The sequence below is a fragment of the Hypanus sabinus genome, chromosome 17 (assembly GCF_030144855.1).
Source record: "Hypanus sabinus isolate sHypSab1 chromosome 17, sHypSab1.hap1, whole genome shotgun sequence".
Classification (NCBI taxonomy): Eukaryota; Metazoa; Chordata; class Chondrichthyes; order Myliobatiformes; family Dasyatidae; genus Hypanus; species Hypanus sabinus.
Genome location: NC_082722.1, coordinates 47397866 through 47415012, shown reverse-complemented (window position 1 = coordinate 47415012; position 17147 = coordinate 47397866). Strand labels below are relative to the sequence as shown.

Sequence of the window (17147 nt, the reverse complement as noted above, 5' to 3'; positions counted from 1 at the left end):
AACATGGTATTTACAGTCTCCATCAGCACAGGTACATCACAAGGCTGTGTGTTTAACATCCTGCTGTACTTGCTTTATAATTAAAGCTCAATGCCATGTTTAAGTTTGCTGTCGTTGGCCGAATCAAAGATGATAATGAAACAGCATAAAGGAGGGAGATTGAAAATCTGGCTGAGTAGTGTTACAACAACAACCTCTCACTTAATTTCAGCAAGACCAAGGAACTGATTATTGACTTCAGGAGGAGGAAACCAGAGGTCCATGAGCCAGTTCTCATCACAGGATCAGAGCTGTTGAGGCTCAGCAACTTTAAATTTTTCGGTTTTATCATTTTGGAGGATCTGTCCTGGGCCCAGCATGTAAGTGTAGTTACGAATGGAGCGCAACAGTACTTCTACTTCCTCAGAAGTTGTTGAAGATTTGGCATGACACCCGAAACTTTTGACTAACTTCTATAGATATGTGGCGGAGAGTATTTTGACTGGTTGCATCACTGCCTCAGATGGAAACACCAAAGCTCTTCAACAGAAAGTCCTACAAAAAGCAGTGGATGTGGCCCAGTCCATCATGGGTAAAGAGCCTCCAAACCATTGAGCATATCTACATGGAGCACTGTCACAGGAAATAAGCATCCATCATCAAGGACCCCCACCACTCAGGCCATACTGTCCTCTTGCTGCTGTCATCAGGAAGAAGGTACAGGAGCCACAGGACACTCACCACCAAGTTCCGGAGCAGTTATTACCTTCAACCATCAGACTCTTGAACCAGGGTTGATAACTTCACTTGCCCTTTCACTGAACTGTTCCCACAATCACTTCCAAGGATTCTTTATCTCATGTTTGCCTTATTTATTGCTTATTTATTTATTATTATTTGTATCTTATTTGCAAAGTTTGTTGTCTTTTGCACATTGGTTTGTCTGCCCTGTTGGGTGCAGTCTTTCTTTGATTCTATAATGTTCTTTGGAATTACTGAACATGCCTCCAAGAAAATGAATTTCAGGGTTGTATATGGCGATATACATGTACTTTGATAACATTTACTTTCAATTTTAAACATTTCATTCCATGTCAGTTGTTTCCTCCATTTCATAATTTGAGTAAAGTTGAAGCACACTCACAGGTGGATCATCTGTCAAATGTCTTTGCATATTTTTTCAAATGTAATTGTTGAACATTTTCACAATTATATGATAGTTCATACAGGCTTTCAGTTCATCTACTTCAATATCTAGTGGAATTACTGTTAGCATTTGATGCTAGCACTAAAGTAACACCTCCCATTAATATTGTATATTGCATCTTGCAAAGATCAGTCTAATGCTTCAATGGCTCCTTGGTGAGCCATTGAAAATTCATCCCAGACAATATTGATGATGATGTAGACTTTTGTTTTCCTTTCCAGTCTCCAAGGAATGTTACATGTTGGAATCTGTCGAATTTAAAGGGTGTTTTCCCCAAATCAAGTTTTGAAACAATGCCTAATGATGTTGTGTCCAGGGCAATTATGTTTTGTCTCTGAATGTTATGTCAAAGTAGATTAATAAGTTTTTCCTGTTCATTCCTTGATTGTTGCAAATGGCTTCTGTTATAGTACCTAAAGCATTTCTTTGATATCTCACAAAACTTTCTTTGTCTGAATCCCCTAACTGGTTTAAATTGTACTTGGCCTCCCACAGAAACTCAGTGCACAACTTTTCATTATTTCTTTGTGGCTCAGGTCAACTAAGCATCTGGGGTCAGGTTCTCGGATCATTAGGATCTCTTCCGGGGGAGGTATGACCTGTACAAAAGTGACAGGTTGCATCCGAACCTGAGGGGAACCAATATTCTCATGGGCAGGTTTGTTAGAAGATGTTGGGGATGGTTTAAACTAATTTGGCAGGGGAATGGAAACAGGAGTGAAGGGACTCAGGATTGGATGGATGGTAAAAAAGCAACAATAGCATCCATTCATACTGTCAGGAAGGGCAGGCAGATGATAGGACAGAATTGCAGCCAGTAGGACGATTATCAGTGCTTTAGGATGTAAATTAAAAGGGGAAGCAAATACTGTACTCGGTGTTTTATCTCAAGACACAAAGTATAAGAAATAAGGTGGATGATCTTGTTGCACTTTTACAGATTGTGGGGTATGATGTGGCCATCACTGAATCATGGCTGAACGATGGTTGTAGTTGGAAGGTGAATGTCCAAGGTTAAACATTGTATTGGAGGGATAGGAAGGTAGTTAGAGGGGGTGGAGTGGCTTTGCTGTAAAGAATGGCATTAAATTATTAGAAAGATGTGACTTGCATCAGATGATGTTGAGTTAAGAAACTGCTGGGTAAAAGAACCCAGATAGCAGTTATATACAGGCCTCCAAACAGTAGCTGGGATGTGGACTACAGTTTGCAACAGGAAATAGAAAAAGTGTGTTAAAAAAGGGAATGTTACCATAAACATGGGAGATTTTAACATGCAGGTACATTGGGAGAATCAGGTTGGCAATGGATTTCAAAAGGGTGAATTTGTTGAATGCCGACAAGATGGCTTTTTAGAGCAGCTTGTACTCGAGCCCACTCGGCTATACTGGAATGGGTGTTATGTAATGAACTGGAGATGATTAGGGAGCAAGGCAAAGGAACCCTTAGGAGGTAGTGTCACAATATGATTGAGTTCAACTTGAGATTTGATAGGGAAAAAATAAAGTCTGACGTAGCAGTATTTCAGTGGAGTAAAGGAATTTATAGTGGTGTGAGAGGAGTTGGCCAAAGTAAATTGGAAGGAGCTGCTGGCAGGGATGACAGCAGAGCAGCAATGGCTTGAGTTCTGGGGAAAATTAGAAAGTTGCAGGATAGATGTATTCAACAAACAGAAGTACTGAAATGGCAAAATAGTACAACTGTGGCTGACAAGGGAATACAAAGCTAATGTTAAAAACAAAAGAGAGGGCATAAAACAAAGCAAAATTCAACTGGAAGATAGAGGATTGGGAAACTATAAAAAACCTACAGAAAGTTACTGAAAGAATCATTGGGGGGAAAGATGAAACATGAAAGCAAGCTAGCAAACAGTGTCAAGATGGATAGAAAAAGCTTTTTCAATATATTAAAAAATAAAAGAGAGCTGAGAGTAGATACAGGATCATTAGAAAATGAAGCTGGAGAAATAACGGGACGAGGAGATGGCAGATGAACTAAATGAGTATTTTGCATTAGTCTTCACTATGGAAGACATTAGCGGTGTGCCAGATGTTGAAGACTGTGAGGAAAGAGAAGTAAGTTCAGTTACTATTACAAGTGAGAAGGTGCTCAAAAAGCTGAAAGACCTAAAGGTACATAAGTCATCTGGACCAGATGAACTGTACCCTAGGGTTCTGAAAGAGGTAGCGTTAGAGATTGTGGAAACATTAGCAATGATCTTTCAAGAATCATTGGACTCTGCCATGGTTTCAGAGAACTGGAAAATTGCAAATGTCAAGAAAGGAGGAAAGCAGCAGAAAGGAAATTATGGACCATTTAGCCTGACTTCACTGGCTGGGAAGATGTTGGAGTCGATTGTTAAGGATAAGGTTATGAAGTACTTGGAGACACAGGACAAGATTGGACAAAGTCAACATGGTTTCCTTAAGGGAAAATCTTGCCTGATGAACCCGTAAGAATTCTTTGAGGAGATTACATGTAGGATAGGCAAAGGGGATGGAGTGGATATTGTATATTTGGACTTTCAAAAGGCCTTTGACAAGGCACCACACATGAGGCTGCTTACCAAGTGAAGAGCCCATGTATTACAGGAAGGTTACTAGCATGGTTAGAGCATTGGTTGATTGGTAGGGGACAGCGAGTTGATTGCCAGTGACTAGTGATGTTCTGCAGGGGTCACTGTTGGGACTTGGTTTTGTTGCCAAGTTTGCGGATGATATGAAGATTGGTGGAGGGGCAGGTAGTGTTGAGGAAACAGAAAGGATGAAGAAGGGCTTAAGGTTAGTAGAATGAGCAAGAAAGTGGCAGATTAAATACAATCTTGAAAAATGCATGGTCATGTTCTTTGGTAGAAGAAGTAAGTGTACAGACTATTTTCTAAATGAGGTGCAGCTGGACTTCGGAAATTTTGTGCATGATTCCCTAAAGATTAATTTGCAGGTTGAGTCTGTGGTGAGTAAGGCAGATGTGATGTTAGCATTCATTTCATGAGGACTCAAATGTAAAAGCCAGGATGTAATGTTGAGACTTTATAAAGCACTGTGAGTAGGTTTGGGCCCCTTATGCGAGAAAGGATGTGCTGAAAGTGCAAGGGTTCAAAGGAGGGTCATGAAAATGATTTGACGATTGAATAGCTTGTCATATGAAGAGCTCCTGCCTTCTCCCAGTATCCCTTCATGCTCTGGGACTGTATTCACGAATATTCAGAAGAATGACAGATGACCTCATTGAAACCTATTGAAAGGTTAAAGGCCTTGAGTGGATGTGGAGAGGATGAGTCTAAGACCAGACGACACAGCCTCAGAATAGAGGGGCATCCTTTTAGAATTGATTTGAGAAGGAATTTCTTTAGCCAGAGAATGGTGAATCTGTGGAATTCTTTGGCACAGGTGGCTGTGGAGATCAAGTCTTTATGTATATTTAAGGTAATGGTTGATAGATTCTTGACTGGTCAGTGCATGAAGGGATACTGGGAGAAGGCAGGAGATTGGGGCTGAGAGAAAAATTGGATCAGTCAAGATGAAATGACGGAACATTCTTGATAGGCCAGATAGCCTAATTCTGCTGCTACAGTGCCCGTAAAAAGTATTTACCCCCTTTGAAAGTCTTTATTGTTTTACAACATTGAATCACAGTGGATTTAATTTGGCTTTTTTGACACTGATCAACAGAAAAAGGCAGTTTTGTGTCAAAGTGAGAACAGATTTGTACAAAGTGATCTAAACTAATTACAACTATAAAACACAAAATAATTGATTGCATTAGTTTTCACTGCCCTGCCCCCTTAATATGACACCGTGTTCAGTCAAGGTGTTTCATTTCGATGTAGTAAAAATACACCTGTATCTGGAAGGTCCAACTGCCTGTGAGTCAGTGTCCCAGCAAAAGCTACACCATAAAGACAAAAGAACACTCCAAGCAACTCCGTAAAGAGGTTATCCAAAAGCAGAAGTCAGGAGATGGATACAAGAAAATTTCTAACTCACTGATTATCAATTTTTCCCATTCTCATGCAGTGTCTAGATGTGCAAAGCCAGTAGAGGCTATCCACACAGAATTGTGGCTGTAATTGCTGCCAAAGGTGCTTCTACTAAATACTGACTTGAAGGGGGCGAATACTTATACAATCAATTTTTTTGTGTTTTATATTTGTAATTTTTTTTGATCACTTTGTAGAGATCTCACTTTGACATGAGTCTTTTTCTGTTGATCGGTGTCAATAAAAAGCCAAATTAAATCCACTTTGATTCAAAGTTATAAATCATGAAAACTTCTGGGGAGAGGGGGGTGAATACTTTCTATAGGCACTGTATATCATGTAGTCTAACAGAATGGCAGTCATATTTTCTGTCTTTGGCAACAGTTAATAAGTAATTGAAAAATAAAACACTTGGTGCCTACAGCAAGTGGTCTTACATGGGATATAACTATTTGTGTTCCCCTGGATTATATAAAATAATCAGGGTAATAAAAAGACTCCATTCAGTTCTGGACACAGAACTTGGGAGCTTATTCATGCTGAAATACTGTAAAGATGTACCAAAGTAAAACCATACCTAGTTTGTATCATCTCTTCTAATGATCTGATGAGACCGCGTAATAATCTGATTATCTAATAACCTTCCTTTGAAGTGGCCTGGAGACTTTTACCACATCAGTGGTTCTAGAAGTTCCAAGTTATTTTTTATGAAAGTGGTTAATATTTTGCATTGTAATGATTTGCTTGTATTCCCTTGATATGAAATCTCCTGCAAGATATGCAGAGGAAGAAGCACAGACTGAGTGAAACCAGGAAGCACTAAATTCATGGATTAGTGGAAATCTAGAAAAATTCTTCTCTGAAAAGAATCATCCCATATTTCAGCTAAGTTAACATTGGAGGCCAACAGATTAGTCTAATATATGAACACTAATGGATGCAGAGCGTAGTTGAGAAACAAATCTGAATACCTGACACAAGGATTGATTCACATCTTTATCTTTAACTCACTTAACTACTATAAAGATGTACAGCTGCTGCTATTGTGGGAACCCAAATTAGTTACATTTAAAATGGCTAAAACAAGAGTAAATGGAGGCTAATGTGAGTACACAGTAATAATACAGAATGCCAAAGGAAATGCATTTCATTTTGTATTCTCTTTCACTTGTTCAGAGTGTGGAGATTCTGAAGATTCTCGAAACTGTACCCACTCAAGTAACGGAAGTAGACAATGTATATGGAGTAAATGCTGTTCGGAAACCAGTGCTTGCAAATGTCAAAAAGAAATGTAAGCTGTTTCTCATCGTTAATCAGATAATTTGTCCTAGGCAGCAGCTTAGCTTGTAGATTTTATTAAGTCACTTGTTGACTTGTGTAGGCTTGTTACTGATGTTAATAATGGCAGTTGTATCCCTGTATGAACTACTGAAAGAATTACAGAGGTTTCCAAGGCAAGAGGTTCTCACTTGTTACTGCCTTATCAAGCTGAGTTGGACTGTACTCCAAAAAGATTCAGTAGGGGTGGGGGTGGGCAGAACTTATTTGTTTGTCTGATATAGTTAAAAAAAATTATTTCTTTTTCTTTTCAGCTGATAAACTCAAGAAGCTAGAAGCAGCTGATGAATCAGAGAGTAAAAGAATACAGCTCACACAATCCATACATCAATTTGACAAGTAGGTAAAATGCAAATATAAGAAATATACAGTAAATTAGGACTGAGTGATATTGATCATTTTCAAGATGTTTTTTTAAGTGTAAAGCCTAAACTTAAGGATGTATTTCAAATGGAGGATATGGATTGGCCAATTCAAACGTAGAGGGAAACCACTACAGCTTGAAATGAAGCAGTCCAAATCAGTGATCGCTGTCTTTACTTATTCTTACTTGACTGGTTCCTGAGTTAGTAGGCTCATTTTATCCCAAATTATAATTACGATCAAAATTGTAATGTTAAGCCAATTAAAATAGTGTTTGTTTGGAAATATGCAGATCTTGTTGCAACACCACCAAATTTCAGCAGTGTCCATTCTGTTTAAAAGAGATAAAATCCAATTGATTTTCAATTGGCGATTCAGCACATAATTTAGGTGCATACTCAACCTTATCTTTACGTCCTGTTTATACATCTACATGTAACAGAGAAAACACCTTAGATCATCTGCAGTTTATTACTAATTCAATCAAATTTGTTTCAGAGTATTGAGATTAATTTGCTATCATTTTAAATGAACTTTTGGCACTGAAATGCAATACAAAACACATACGGTCAATTAGCAACAGTTAAAATGTTTGAGGTAGTTAAGAAACCATGGATTAAGGATGAAATTAATTCAATGATAGAGGATGTAGAGAGAGATGCAGTCAGTGGGGGGAGGTTGTGGTTAGATTTTGTACTGTAATGACAAAAACACAATGATATTGTGGAAGTTGTTTCTTAGTAGCAGCTTACAAGTGGTATAAAATATGAATGCAGAGATTTAATAGTGCAAAGCAAAAATGGAGAACGTTAATGTGGAATGTTAACATCCAGAATGTCTGGTGTAAGTAGATTATCTTGAGTCATTGAATTAGTAAATTCCTTGAATGTTTAATAACAATGTAACTGAGAAGCAAAATTATTAAACTTAGCGATGAGTCATATTTAGTTAACCATCTAATGCTATGCAAACATTTCTGGGGCAGCAAACATATAAACTGAATTAGAAATGGTGTTTTAAGAGAGAAATGCGAAGCGACTAAATCATGGTAAAATTGACTTCAGTGGCATGTGACAGAAGTAGTCAGAGATTACTAGGAAAATCTAACAAGAAGTTTTCAAAACAACAGCCAGAATTTAACATTGTAGGGTACTAGTCTGTGTCCCTGAGGAAAAGTGATCTTCTTTCCAGAACTAAGCTACAAACAGCTAGGATATAAAGAACAAAAAAAGTCTTGCATGGAAAGTCACAGACCACTGCAGATCTTGGCAAATGGGAGGGATGTGGAAAGAAGACTGTTGCTAAAACTGCCAGAAACACAATGAAAAGGATATCACACAGAACTATAAATGTATGAAGAAGTAGGAAGTGGTGAAGACCAAGTGTTCTCTTGATGGCTGACAATGGTAATATGAAATTACAGCCATAATCAATAATTACTTTACACACCCATTCACAGCAAAATGAGGACAGTGAGATGCACTTGCCAGAAAAGCTAATAGTTAATTGGATTTAACTGACTGAAATTAATGAAAGCAAGACAACATGTCTGATGTAGGCTGTTTATCCAAATCTTCGTTGATCTTGAAGCTACATTCTTTCTGTTTAATGCCTAAATCTCTGCATTCTTGCAGTTTATTATTTCCCTGAAACATAATAGTGAAGAGGTTTACTGCCCTCTTGATGGTGACTGAACATTGCCTCCTCTTGAAAAATGCCTCTCATTTGTCATTTTAACAAAGGCAGAAATTAAAGTTTAAATGCAATCTACCTGGTGGAATTTGTTTGTAAATTATGTCTGATAGGAATCTCCATTTGATTAGATACTTGGATTTAAATTATAATGGGCAAACTTCGGTCATCTTGGTTTCATTAAGTAGCATTGTGGCAAACATTCACTCACTTCAGTGCTTTCAATCAATCACTCCATTAGTGCGTAGTGGTCTCACTGCACTCGTTTTACAAGGAGCTTGAAATGCACTGGAGAAGGTAGGATTTTCTAACCTCTCCACACTGTGGATTTAAGTATACTGTATATTTCACACCATAAGGTGCAAAGTTGAGCTTCCTGGAGTGATCCCAGATGAAGAACTTGGGGAAAATACTCTGCAGTAAAAAATCCAACTGTGATAATGTGTTGTGTTCCCTAATTTACATAATGTGTGTCCACATATTGTTTTGTCAGAATGAGAACTTTTTCCGATTAAGTGTTTCTGTTTTGTTCTGCACATGACTTTTTAAACTACAAAAGTAATCTTCTTTTAGATCCAGGAATTTAAGGAAGACTATTACAAGAGATAGAAGTATCCCTAAATTTGATGAACAATTAATCCAGCAGGTAAGAAACCTTGTAAACAAGAAACCAAATACAGTGACATGCAAAAGTTGGGTACCCGGTCAAAATTTCTGCTACTGTGAATAGCTAAACGAGTAAAAGATGACCTGATTTCCAAAAGGCATAAAGTTAAAGATGACACATTTCTTCAATATTTTAAGCAAGATTACTTTTTTATTTCCGTCATTTACAGTTTCAAAATAACAAAAAAGGAAAAGGGCCTGAAGCAAAAGTTTGGGCACCCTGCATGGTCAGTACTTAGTAACACCCTCTCTGGCAAGTATCACAGCTTGTAAATGCTTTTTGTAACCAGCTAAGAGTCTTTCAATTCTTGTTTGGGGAATTTTTGCCAATTTTTCCTTACAAAAGGCTTCTAGTTCAGTGAGATTCTTGGGCCGTCTTGCATGCACTGCTCTTTTGAGGTCTATCCCAGATTCTCAATGACGTTTAGGTCGGGGGACTTTGAGGACCATGACAAAACCTTAAGCTTGCGCCTTGTGAGTTAGTCCATTGTGGATTTTGAGGTCTGTTTAGGATCATTGTCCTGTTGTAGAAGCCATCCTCTTTTCATCTTCAAGGGCAACACGAGTGAATCTGCAGATACTGGAAATAAATAAAAACACAAAATGCTGGCAGAACTCAGCAGGCCAGACAACACCCTTCATCACCCTCCTGATGAAGGGTTTCGGCCCAAAACGTTGTCACTACCTCCTCCCATAGATGCTGTCTGGCCTGCTGAGTTCTGCCAGCATTTTGTGTTTTTACTCTTTTCATCTTCAGCTTTTTTACAGATGATGTGATGTTTGCTTCCAGAATTTGCTGGTATTTAATAAAATTCATTCTTCCTTCTACCAGTGATATGTTCCCTGTGCCAGTGGCTGCAACGCAAGCCCAAAGCATGATCGATCCACCCCCGTGCTTAACAGTTGGAGAGGTGTATTTTTCATGAAATTCTGCACCCTTTTTCATCAAAACATACCTTTGCTCATTTCAGCCAAAAAGTTCTATTTTAACTTCATCAGTCCACAGGACTTGTTTCCAAAATACATCAGGCTTGTTTAGATGTTCCTTTGCAAACTTCTGATGCTGAATTTTGGCTGCAATGAGCAAAAGTATGTTTGGAGAAAAAAGAGTGTAGAATTTCATGAAAAGAACACCTCTCCAACTGTTAAGCACAGGGGTGGATCGATCATGCTTCGGGCTTGTGTTGCAACCAGTGGCATGGGGAACATTTCACTGGTAGAGGGAAGAATGAATTCAGTTAAATACCAGCAAATTCTGGAAGCAAACATCACACCGTCTGTAAAAAAGCTGAAGATGAAAAGAGGATGGCTTCTACAACAGGATAATGATTCTAAACACACCTCAAAATCCACAATGGACTACCTCAAGAGGCACAAGCTTAAGGTTTTGCCATGGCCCTCAAAGTCCCCCAACCTAAACATCATTGAAATCTGTGGATACACCTCAGAAGAGCAGTGCATGCAAGACAGCCCAAGAATCTCACAGAACTAGAAGCCTTTTGCAAGGAAGAGTGGGCAGAAATTCTCCCAATCAAGAATTGAAAGATCCTTAGCTGGCTACAGAAATAGTTTACAAGCTGTTGATACTTGCCAAAGGAGGTGTTAATAAGTACTGACCATGCAGGATGCCCAAACTTTTGCTTTGGGCCCTTTTCCTTTTTTGTTATTTTGAAACTGTAAAAGATGGAAATAAAAGAGTTATCTTGCTTAAAATATTAAAGAAATGTGTCACCTTTAATTTTATGCCTTCTGGAAATCAGGTCATTTTTTACTCACTTAGCTATTCACAGTAACAGAAATTTTGACCGGGGTGCCCAAACTTCTTCATGCCACTGTAATATATCATAATGTCCATGGTGCATCATTTATTCTTATACAATTTCTCATTAGTTTAACTATTATGTCCCAGGAATCTTGTGAACTGCCTCTAAGGAAACTATATTTATTGGAAAACAGAAATCTTATGATGCTGGACATTAAAGATAAAGATAGAAAATGCTCAAGTACTTAGTAGGTCAGACAGCAGCTGTTGAAAGGGAAGAAACAATCCCTGATGAAGGGTTTCGGCCCAAAATGTCGTCACTACCTCCTCCCATAGATGCTGTCTGGCCTGCTGAGTTCTGCCAGCATTTTGTGTTTTTAATTATTTCCAGCATCTGCAGATTCACTCGTGTTGCCTCTCTTGTTTTTAACAGTAAAAGCAAAATCAAGAACATCAAATTAGTCTTCATTAACCTTGAATTGTAGTAAAACCAAACAATGTGCTTGTCTTCTAAACGCTTTTAAAAATTGATGTGCTATGCTGTTCTTCCTTCCCCACGTCATTCTGTCTGCCAGCTCTTTTGCTTACACAATTAACATGTCCACATTTTTGCAGGCCCTTTACACTCTTTCAATGGCTTTCTGTCCACTTATATACTTCGTATATAAAAACAAAATTCTGAATCTGTCCCACTTAACTCCTCATCCAAATCATTAATATATTTTATATCTTGAAACCTCAGTACTGATCCTGATGGTGAGACCCCAGTAATAGTCCTCACACCTGAAATAAATCCATTTAGCTGATTTGCTTTTTCTCCCGAGTTAATACTCTAACTAAGCTAATATTAAACCTCCAACTCAAATGGTAATCTTGTTTGGCATCTTATTGAATCCATTTTGAATCTTCTATCTACAGCAGCTATATTGTAAAGTGATTATTATATTTATTTTACACTATTTCCCTTTCATTAAGTTATAATTCTCATAATTTATAAATGCTAGGTATCTCTGATTTAATGATATATTTTAAACTATATTTCACAGAACTGTAATTACCTTTATATCTGTTTAATCAGTGTCAACTCTTATCATAAGTTTGAATTTATGAGTAATGTATTTAAATACAACCATTACAATCACACTTCCTATTTAGTGATTCCTCTGAGACTATTAAGACATGACTGAAAGTAGCTTTACATGTTTGATTTTGAATGTAATAGGAAATAGTTACTTTATTAATTCAGCTTTCCAGATTCATCTGTCCAGTCTATGAATTTCAATAGCCATAACTTCCTTTCATATAGCACTTTAATTACAGATCTCTCCTTCATTATCTTAATCAATGTACTGTCCACCTTAATCAATACACCTGCTGTTGGGGGCAGTTATCTATTTCCAACAGGTTTATGCCTTGATCCTGAAGGGTCTTAGCCCGAAACATTCTTCTCCCATAGATGCTACCTGACCTGATGAGTTTAGCATCTTGTTTGTTCCTTTAGATTTCCAGCATCTGTAGAATCTCTTGTGCTTTTATATTTGTCTTGCCTATATCCATGCTGTTTCTGTCTTGTTTGAGAGATTATCGTTGCTCTCAGTTATTAGACTGTTTTCAGAACTGCTGTCTTTTCCTGTGTCATTTTAAAACGAACTATCCCAGTATATTTTGGTTCAGACTTCGGAAACCAATCATATGTGTAATTGTTATTAAAACTAATCGTGTCTCTTTGCACCATTCATTTATTAATTGTGCTTCAAATGCTTCACACTTTTAGGTAAAACAATCCCAATTTTTCTTTTTTAATGTTTCACCCCCCCCCCCCCAAAGAGTTGACATCATTCATTGATAACTGTCTCTTCCTTTTGCACTCTTACAAATTGCTCCAGACTCTTAGATTTGAATGTGCCCCCGCTTCAATCCCATCCCACCTCTAATTTAAGTCTCTTCGACTATTTTGGTTGTGATTAGCCAGACCAGTTTTGCCTTTCACAATTACCATTGTCCAAACCTGCAGATTTTGGTCCACCATCATGTATCAAAACCTTATGAATCCACCTTCTTGAGCATTATACAATGGATGATGCTTAGCGATGTTCTGATCTAATAATTTCTGTGTGAGCCGCACCCAAATTGTTTAGTGAAACAGTGGAGCTACTGTGACCTCAACACCAATCTTTTAACGATACTTTCGCATTTGCCTTTATTGCCAACTTGGATTTGGTGTAATTTTAAAATGAAGCAAAATGACTTAAGAACATAAATATATTTTAATGAATCATTAATTTTCTAACTAATTCGTGTAGACTCTGTTTTTCTTCTAACAGTTGGCGATCAAGACTTTTGACAAAACAACATTAAAACAAATTGAAACGGAAGATCACAGTGGATCATCACTTTGTATTTCCGAAGCTGAACATGAAACTGAGAGAGAAAGGCTAACTACAACTATTGGCAAAACTGACTACCCAAGCAAGAGACACACAAGTTTATCTGATAAAGTGGATGATGTTAATGGCAACAATAAATTTGTGGGAAAACTTGGAGAATTTTGTAATCACTCAGAAGATTTTGAAATGACTCAAGATGCAAAGATAGACAACCACAACAATTCAAGTTTTCCTGAAATTAAAAAATAAGAGGTGCTTCAGAAAAGAAACATAAGACAACTAATGTGGATTTCAGCAGTATTCAGAAAGAATGCACCTTGTTTAACCTTCTAAACACTTCAAAACTGAAGCCTTGGATAAAGATGAACACAATTCGAGGAAAAACACTTCCACTGAGGTCACAAAGGGAAAAGCACTTCAGACCAAAAGGGTAAAGGTATTGCAGCAGCAATATTTTATTTTGCACTTGAATAGGGAAATGGAGCTTCATCAATAAGCTGCTATGTAGTATTCCATGCTATCTGTATTGTGCATATGTATATAAAAACGATTCACTCCCAATTATTGATAGTGTTTTTAACTTTAAGACTTAAACATATCAAAAGTGTATTTTTAAACTCTTGCCAATCTTCCTGTAAAGGTTGTTTCTCTTGTGTCTGTTTTTGAAGGGAACTTTCTATAACTATATGTGCCTTATATTTAATTTATAAATATGTGGAAGCAATGTGACTGAAAAAATACATATTCAAAATAAAATTTAATTTTTTACTTCACCACCCCCCCCTTCAGTGAGGTTTTAAGGATAGACAGTCCAAGTCAAGATTAATCTATTGATAGGTGTCCCTGAATCATAAATTCAGGTCACTTCTCTATAGACCCATTTGTTTTGACTCTTTAAATGGTAAAAGCTAATGACTCACTTTATCAAAACAGTTTTATCGATATATATCTATAGATAAATTCAAACTAGCTTTATACAATCTTTCACGTTACTGGCGTGTATCAAGGTACATTTGTAAATATCTCAATGTACAAGATTTCACTTTTAAAATTGTAATAAGATTGTTCACTTTAGTTTTTAAAAACAATGAAAGGAAATGCATTGTTTTTAAAGGGGTAGAGCCTTTATAATTTCTTTTGTGCTGAATGTTTAAGAAAATCCTAATATCATTCAGAAATTATAAAATGTAGACAACAATCTAAAATTATTTTAATATCTTCCAATTAGCAACAAAGGTAATGATTACCTTTAAGCAATCATTATTGCTTAATTAGCTGGGATACCCAAAGATCTCGTTGGTATCTACAAATAAGTTATGGGGGAAAAACCCTGAACATGGCGATGCTCAAAATGAAATGGAACAATTGAGAAAGTATTTTTGTTTATGGGATTATTAGAAATCTGCAAAGCATTTTGGGAACTTATAAAATGAAAGGTTGTCAATCTTCCTTTCAAAATGCAACATTTCTCTGTATTAAACTGCTTTCACCATTTGCTTTTCCTGTTCATCAAACTTGTGCTGTCCCTGTCTGTTACTATTTTCTAATTTTAGTATCATTGCATCTGCAAACTTTGTAATTGTGCTGTTCATATCCAAGTTCAAGCCATTAGTATCACAGTGAGTACTTGTTGCCCAAAGCATTAGTATTTGAACAGTACATCCACTGACAATACCCTCCAGAATGGGGGGAAAAAAATCATTTAGTGTTTTGCTTAGCCAATTTTAAATGCATGTTACGACTACTTTAATAGTTTGGACTTTAATTTTGTTAACATCTGTAAAAGTAAAAAAGTATCAAGTGCTTTCCTGACATATATGATAAATAAACTCATCTCAGCCTACCAGTCAGGTCCAGGTATTCATTTCAGCTTATGTTTCAGTGATAAACTCTGCCATCTTCATCAGAGATGATGCCAAAGCACGTCTGGTCTGGTGGTATGAGCCCTTGTCGTCTGTCCTTCCCGAATGGTTGAGGACCAACCAATCAGGTTTCTGCTGTCCCACTTTGTTTACAGTCAAATTCCAGTTCTTACTTGGAGCGAAACCTACGTCTGTTAAAATTGCTCCTTCATCGGGCGAGCCAAAAATAATTGGCACAGTAGTTGTTCTGTGCCCTTGAAGTCAATCCTATGGTCATTGTGAATGCAATGTTCTGCTACTGCTGATTTATCTGGGTGACCTGCATAAGCTATGATTTGAGCTTCCTTATGAGAAGTTTCCTTTCGAGGAACCTGTTGCTGCTGCCCATCTTCCCTAAACTTCCATGGTTTCTGGAAGGATCACCAGGCTCCTGAAGAAATACCAGAATAATACCATCCACAAACCCATAAGGAAGCTCAAATCACAGTTTAAGTGGGTCAAAAGTGACCTGGGGCTCAGGACACCTGACGTTTACAGGATCCCCTGAGAATGCAGAGCAGTGTATATCGGCTAGATGGGGCGCATGGTGGTAATCTGCATCAAGGAGCACAGGAAGTGTAGCCATTTGGGTTACCCGGCACAATCGGCGGCGGCAGAACATTGTATTCTTAATAGCCATGGGATTGACTTTGATAGCACAAAACTACTGTGCTGTGCCAATGGCTTTTGGGACCGCCTGGTGAAGGAAGCCACTGAAATAAAACTAGAGAAAAAGAATTTCAATAAAGATGAAGGTCTTGCTCCAAGTAAGAACTGCAATGCCATTGTAAACAAGGTGGACCAGCGGAAACCTGATTGGATGAGGACTAGCCAATCAGAAGGGATGGACAATGGGGTATATATGCCACCAGACTAGGCATAGTCTGTGATGAAGACAGCAGTTTGTGTCACCAAAACATTGGTTAAAATTGATAACTGTACCTGGCTGAAAACCTGAGGAGAGTTTATTCATCTATAAAAGTACTCTTAAAGGGTACCTTCACCTTATCAATTATAGTACATTGAACATTCCTTATTGTAAATAATTAAACAAAATTAGTTAAATGAGATCAGGCTTTATTAACCTATATTTTTGCAAGTGAGAAATTTCTATTTTCACATCATCGATGGTAGGCTGATTAAATCTGGCAACAGTTTGTTATTCTTTCATATAACAGGATACAAAATATACAAACTTTGTTCTGACTGATCCCATAGAAGGATTGAAGAGTTGCAATTAGAAACTCTTTAAAAGTACTACTGTTTGCACCCTATTCGGATCAGGAGATCTTTTTTTTTCCACTTTGCCAGTCTATTAAATTTATTTTTATCCCATATTATTTTTCTACTGTCTAATTCTTTGTTGATATTAACAGAATCCAAATCTTGGGAGATGTCAAGTAGAAACATACTCGACACCTGTCGACTATCTTTTTTCTGACCAATCTTGCTTTCTGTATAAAGACTGTATAACATTAAAGATGTTAAATGGTGAGAGACTCTAGTGTCACTGGCCAAATAATGTAGGTGTGCTTCTACCCAAGTCATGGAAAGCCACCTGTGGCTGCAGTAGCAGTCTGGGATATGCATGGTAAGGTGGACTTTATCATAAGAGGGTGAGCTTTTAAGGCTAAGGAAGAGATATTGCATGGTAAAGGGCCTGTGAAACTTTACCTGAGAGAGGATGTACTTGCAATAAAGGGGGTGCTTTGTAGGCTGACTTAATCATTAAATTGGTTCCAGGAATGATGGGGGAGGGGGAGCAGAAAATACACTGCTATAGGAACTCAGCAGGTTGATCAGCTGAGGGTCAGAAATGGGGGGAGGGGCGAGGGTAAGGGAAAGAAAAAGGTTTCTGGTTGGGACTCTGCAT

General features: G+C 37.6%; 1 protein-coding gene across 6 annotated transcripts in view; it reads left to right on the top strand.

Moving 5' to 3' along the window:
- Positions 1-16609, top strand: part of ankrd27 (ankyrin repeat domain 27 (VPS9 domain)) — a 105634-nt gene extending 89025 nt beyond the window's left edge. For 4 of the 6 annotated variants that reach the window (XM_059992990.1, XM_059992988.1, XM_059992989.1 and 1 more), the window contains 4 exons: positions 6342-6456; positions 6758-6842; positions 9132-9204; positions 13311-16609. In XM_059992990.1, the coding sequence (XP_059848973.1) occupies positions 6342-6456; positions 6758-6842; positions 9132-9204; positions 13311-13622 (585 nt within the window). In that variant the 3' untranslated portion in view covers positions 13623-16609. The other 2 variants (XM_059992991.1, XM_059992992.1) reach the window with 2 other exon arrangements.
- Positions 16610-17147: the final 538 nt, after the last annotated feature.